The following is a 6,061-nucleotide window of genomic DNA, read 5'->3' as shown; positions in this document are numbered from 1 at the left end:
CACACACACACACACACACACACACACACACACACACACACACACACACACACAAAGAACACGCCTATTTTAGAAAACTAATGTTCTTCAAAGTTTTTTAACATTGTGGCAAAAAAAAAAAAAAAAACAACAAACAGGTTTTTTGGTAATCTCACGAACAGCCTCATGCTGCGGAGTAGTATTTCGGTGTCGTGTGATTTATCTCGTCTCTTTGACGAGGGCATTGGCCTGTGGGACGGCAGTGTTGCTCGCACATTCCTCATGCTGGTCCCAGACAACCAGGACAGATCACTGTGGCATAACTCTGACTCACCCACTGGCCTTTCTCCCCTTGCAGTTTGCTGAAGAAAAGCTTCAGCTCTTTAACTGTGATGCTGTAGCTGGCGAGGACGCCCAACATGTCCACCAGTAGGTCTGCAAGACACACACACACACAGTGTCATACAGGGGTTAAACATGGCACGTTACAACAGAAGCTCCAAACTGCAGTTTGCTAAAAACCGAAGGGATATAATCATCAATATTACAAGTATTACAATCATTATTGGCATTTTACTAATCTAAATATTACAGTGAAGCCACAGCTATAAGAAGTTAAGCAGCTAAGATGTATTTAAAAGAAAAGCAGGGTGAGCAAAGTTTAAAAAAACAAAAAACAAACATGAGACTTAAAATAGAGAAGAAAATCTGGGAGTCCCAGCTACTGTGCAGCCTCTTTTCATTGGTTATTACTGGCTCATGATGAGACATGGCATGACACATCTATGACTAGTGTGCACGTACACAACCCTTGGTTCAAATCTTCAAATGTACACATTACATCCCACATTACATCAAATCTAATGAGTGGCAGACTGTTATATCTGGCAGGTCTTTTCCATGTTAACTAGTCATACTGATACACACAAGTATTAAAGCTCAGCTGTTTAATTCAGTCCTAACAACTAGTATTTCAGAATGGCACCTTTATGTGAAGAGAGGAAGAGACTGTTTGCAAATTTACTTTAAATGCAACAAAAAAAAAAAGCAAAAGTTGAGACGCCGTGGTGGGCTAGTTTAAGGCATTGATCGTAAAATACAACATCCTCGGGTGAATGTCCAGCAGGGGACCATTGTTGCATGTCCTTCCTCACATCTTTTCATTTCCTGTCAGCATTCTACCATCAATAAAAGTAACAAAATACACAAAAATAAACAGTGAATAATCGTAAAGCTTAACATCAGAGGCCTTTTCAGTTGTAAATGAATCAGTTCTACTGTACCATTGTTAGGTTGAGGACATTGCAGTTGCACTGTGGTAAATATCACGATAAACATTACTTTCAGCTGCCTAGTTACTGCTGGGCTAGATCACCCTCGGTTGGCTGCACAAACCCTCCAGGCCAGCGCTGTTCTAGCTGGCAAAAGTTCACTGAGCCGAACACTGGAGGATTAATTCAGACTAATTTGCAGATGGGCAACAGACTAGACTGACACTCTGGGGAGAGACTGTACAGGATGATCGAGTCCGCTTTCACTGCAATACATCACGGTTTATGCAAAAAATATGGAGGTTATTGTAGACAGGGAGAGTGGATAGGAAAGTACAACAACAAAACACCTCCTATTGTGTCTCGTCGTGGTCAAGCACAGTTCAGGAGAAGCCAAATGAAAATAAACGATGCTGCGTTAACGAGATAGAAAACATCGTGTCCTATGCAAAGAAAAGAAAGAACTCTTTCTCCACTAGGTGCTGTTCTGAAGTACCTGCGATCATGCTGTCCGTGGTGGAGATACGCTGGAGCACCAGCTGGATGAGCCCCACATCAGTGCACGCCTGCAGGTTGCGGACGCTCTTCTTGAGGATGGCGGTGAAGATGCTCCAGACCTCGGCCTGACAGGTGGGCTCACATTTATCCAACAGCTCCACCATGCACACAATGCTCTCGGGTTCTTGGATGATGAAGTTCATCTCCAGGTCAAACTGGCCGCCGACTAGCTGCAGGAGAGATGCAAAGATAGAAGTGAGTGAGGGAACAAGGGAGAGAAGGTGACGAGGGGTGAGAGAAAAGGTGTTTCAGTCGGTCATTGAAGAAAATAAACAAGCAGTAAAACTCCCAAAAAAATGCAATAAATTTCAACCAAGAGTCTCAAAAAGGGCATATGTACTGTGTGTGTGCACACACTCCTAAGCAGATGATTAATCGTGCATCAGAGCGGCTGCTAGCCATGTGGATTAAAGGTCAGAGGAGAAACACAGGTCTCTGTCAGTCCCTTTGTTTGTCTGTTTGACGGTAGATTCAACTGTTTACAGCTCGCCTCGGGACACCGTGATAAACCCAGCGCAGAAGATACCAAAGAAGAAGCCACGTCAGTGGAACTCACTGAGACATCCAGACAGACACAGACAGTGAGGGGTGTATTTAGAGGTCTTTTGTTCCTGTAGGACCTCAAATACTAACAGCATCTGACAAAGCCTTGCAGACACAATTAATTCTTACTTATGACATACAAGAAAATGCACAGTGATAAAGTACAGTAATGTGGATCTCCTCCTAATGTCTATACTAAAACACCAGTTGCCAACAGTATTTAGGAAAGTATTGTGTGTTGGGAGAAGAAAATAAACATTTTCTTTCACAGCCAATTAAACAAGCCTGTATCTTGAATGACAACAAAAAAAAAAAAAAAAAAAAAAAAAAAAAAAAAACCTGTATTCATGGAGGCAAGAGAGGAAGTAAAAGCGTCCGTCCCACCATGTTAGTCAGCCTCCAGCTAACGCTTGTTCAGAGCTGCTGAGATAGACTGCTTGTCTTATTGCAAAGGAGTAATGCTCTTTGTGTGCGGGTATAAATTCTATGAGCCATAAATGTCATAATTTGTCACTTCTTAATAGTTTTGACGACATTTTTATTATTGAACCCTGCCTAATAGAAAAAGATAAGGAAAATAACAATGTTGATGTCCAATTAATATTGTGAGCAAGGCTGTCATGTTAGGAATCAAGGTGGTGTGACTGGACATGAACATGATAGTCGTACTCGGCCATTAGACGGGCTGGATGGGGAAACAATATGATTTGGTGCAGGGAATGGAAACTGTCCCATTAAAGTGAGTGAGGTCGGGTTAACGCTGAGAGTGCGTGTTGAGTACAAGATAGGGAAGGAGGGGAAACTGGAGTAACGCTGCTGCTGCCACACGTTCTTAAAGACGAGGGATAAAGCGACGATAACACCGACACACACCTCACCTTTTGTCCGTTCAACGCCCTCTCACAGATATCTAGTCATTGTTTCATGTCAAGCATCAACGTCCCCACAATGATCCCATTGATCACCATGCAGCAGGACTACTTTATCTACACACCATAAAGCCTTGTTTTATAACATGTAATGTAACAAATATGCTATAATATTCACAGATATTACAAATACAAACAACTTAAAGTGTCGAGTCATATTAATAGCAGTTTAATCTGTCCCTTTCTTTTGTAATTAACTTATTGTTTTGTCTACAAATGCATCAAAAAAAATCGGAAAAATGTAGAGAGCCAAATGAGATGTTTGCTTTCCATGACCGCCCAATAGATCGCCAACGCAAAGATATTTCGACACATCTATATTCTGATATAGATATAAAAGCAGCAAACACTCAGATTAAAGAAACTAAAAACACAGAATGACGAGCAATTGTCTTTGATAAATCACTTTATTTGATAATCAAATAATTTCGTCATAGCCCATCATCTGCTAAAAATGCATTTTGTTCAGAGGTTTGTTCATTTTTCATGTTTTTGTCACCGGAATTGTGGCTGCAAATCAGAGCTTTCACATTATGATAAAACAATTGACAAACAATAATTTCAATCAAAATAACGCAATAACACATGCATCAATTAATGCCCCACTCGCACCCTGTATTCCTCCCTGTTTTTGTCACTTATCAAGTCAACGATAAATCATGCATCTCTCTACAGAGCACCATTTATTAACTTGGGGGACAGATTGCAGCCAGGTCTGCCCTTAATGGATGCCGGGTGCCATTTTGCCACAGTAACAGCTGATTTATGAGCCTGACACTTTGTGCGAGTCATCCATCCATCAGTCAGTTGACCGAGGAGACGGAGAACAAACACGAGGACGGGAACACAGGGCCACACTATAGTGACACGCGCCTGGCACACATACAGGACAGGGCCGAGGTTGGACCCGATTTGTCAATGCCCTACAATCAGAAAAGTTGAACACAAATTGAACAATTACTTCGGCATCACAGGGTGTGTGGTCCTGTTTACAGATAGACAACCGTAACACCCCCACAGCTCTACTTACAAGACATTTGTGGCAATCCTGATTTAAATGAATGCTAAAATAATGAGATTTTGTCGACAGCCAGTGAGGATTTGTTTTGTCTGTTTTTTTTAATAAATTAAAAATAACTAACGTTTGTTGGATTGTCAGTGTTGGGGATTTGTCACATTTTACTTTTCATTCATTGTGAACTGAATACTTTACATTTAAATGACGATGAGAAAATAAGCAAAAACGTGCCGTGTGAAGAGGAAAAACAAACAACCTTCTCATAGTTTTGACGACATGTGAAATACAGATAGTCACCAACAATGATGGAACTGTAGGCTGTTATCGGCTAGTATGTGTATTTTTTAATGATTAAAAAATAAATAAAGACCTGTGAAGTTGTCCGTTATAATAGAATGTGTTGGCTCTTTCAACATCAGTTGAGGTGAGATGCATTATATTCTGAAATTCACAATATCGTTCTAAAATCTCTGCTTACGAGTCCTTTTGTGGCTCATTTTTTGCCAAATAAAGTATTATTCAAATGTTCAAATACAGGTGAAAGCGAGCTACAAGACAGAAGGGAGAGGTTTTAACTCACAAGTAAAAGGGTATAATCCAGAAAGACCTCGATCTCTTACAGAGTCTCTATAGTTGTGCATTTTAAGAGTCTGTGGACATAAAAAAAAAAAAATGAACTGTAATATTCAAATGTACTTTATCTCAGGCAGCGCTCTGCTCCAAACCTGGAAACTATGTAGCGCTCACCGACTGTGCCAGCTGAATCACAATACAAGCCTGCTGCCGGTATGAAACCTCTCAGCAGCTGGTTATCTCCATGCTGTTGCTGGGTACAAAATAAATCTGTATAGTCTACATTATAAACACACCTTTAATCAACTGTGATACTTTGAACCTTGGTGTGAATTGAAAACAACTTCCTATAGCTGTGAGGACATTTCATGCATCCATTGGGGCACAGCAAAGAGCTTTACAACATTTCAATTTCCTAAATTGTTCAATTCAATCGTTTGCATTGCTCTATTTCTGGAACAGGTGGGAGAGGTTGCCAGCTCCAGCCTCGGCTACAGCCAAGGAGAGCTCTGCGGCTAAAAGCCGCCATAAAGCCGACTGCCTTTATGGCCGCTAGACACCAGAGCCCTGGCTGGGTAACCCAGCCTGGCTGTTCTCCCCTGAGGCCTGCCTGAATTAATCATGGCTGAGCAGCCGAGCAGCCACTGTGCCGTAACACAAAGCACAAACAGGCTTCTGTGGTCTCCATGGAGAACAACGGAGGAGGATGGCAGGGCTAAACGGTACGCCAGAACCCGTATTCATACGTACTGCCTGAGCTAGACCTGTATTAAAAGGAGGCCAGTGGTGGCGTTCGGATTCTTGGAACGCCGAGATAAGAAATCAAATGTCAACAATGACATGCGGGGAACATTTACACACATGTAAACAACCCAACTGGAACCTAAAGTCTTCACTGGCTGCAGAATGGGGATTTGAAGGAAAATCGTTCACACATCCACGTTTCTCATGCACATTTTTAATTTACACAAAAACTTAATACAAAAAAATAATAATTCCAAAAATGCTTTTTGCTCGGCTGAGGTGGAAGAGTTGGCAAATTGAAAAAGAGATGAAAATGTTACTGTACAGGTTCCCCATTTCAACTGAAAATTTAAATTATTTTCAAAAGGGGAAGGTAGTGAGGGTGTGTGTAAATATACACACACACACACACACACACACACACACACACACACACACACACACAC

The 6,061-nt window shown here is 41.4% G+C and overlaps 1 protein-coding gene across 1 annotated transcript in view; it reads right to left on the bottom strand.

Annotated features, from left to right (window-relative positions):
- Nucleotides 1-19: 19 nt before the first annotated feature.
- The window catches only part of LOC116391963 (lipopolysaccharide-responsive and beige-like anchor protein), a 26,208-nt gene continuing 20,166 nt past the window's right edge, over nucleotides 20-6,061 (bottom strand). Inside the window, exons 2-3 of the mRNA XM_031863011.1 lie at nucleotides 1,747-1,978; nucleotides 20-414 (exon numbers count right to left, since the gene is read on the bottom strand). Coding sequence (XP_031718871.1) covers nucleotides 260-414; nucleotides 1,747-1,978 — 387 coding nt within the window. The 3' untranslated portion in view covers nucleotides 20-259. The remainder of the gene's footprint in view (nucleotides 415-1,746; nucleotides 1,979-6,061) is intronic.

Source organism: Anarrhichthys ocellatus, unplaced genomic scaffold (genome assembly GCF_004355925.1).
Source record: "Anarrhichthys ocellatus isolate YVR2014 unplaced genomic scaffold, GSC_Weel_1.0 scaffold28, whole genome shotgun sequence".
Taxonomy (NCBI): domain Eukaryota; kingdom Metazoa; phylum Chordata; class Actinopteri; order Perciformes; family Anarhichadidae; genus Anarrhichthys; species Anarrhichthys ocellatus.
Note: the sequence above shows the minus strand (reverse complement) of the source record. Positions and strands in the feature narration are given on the sequence as shown.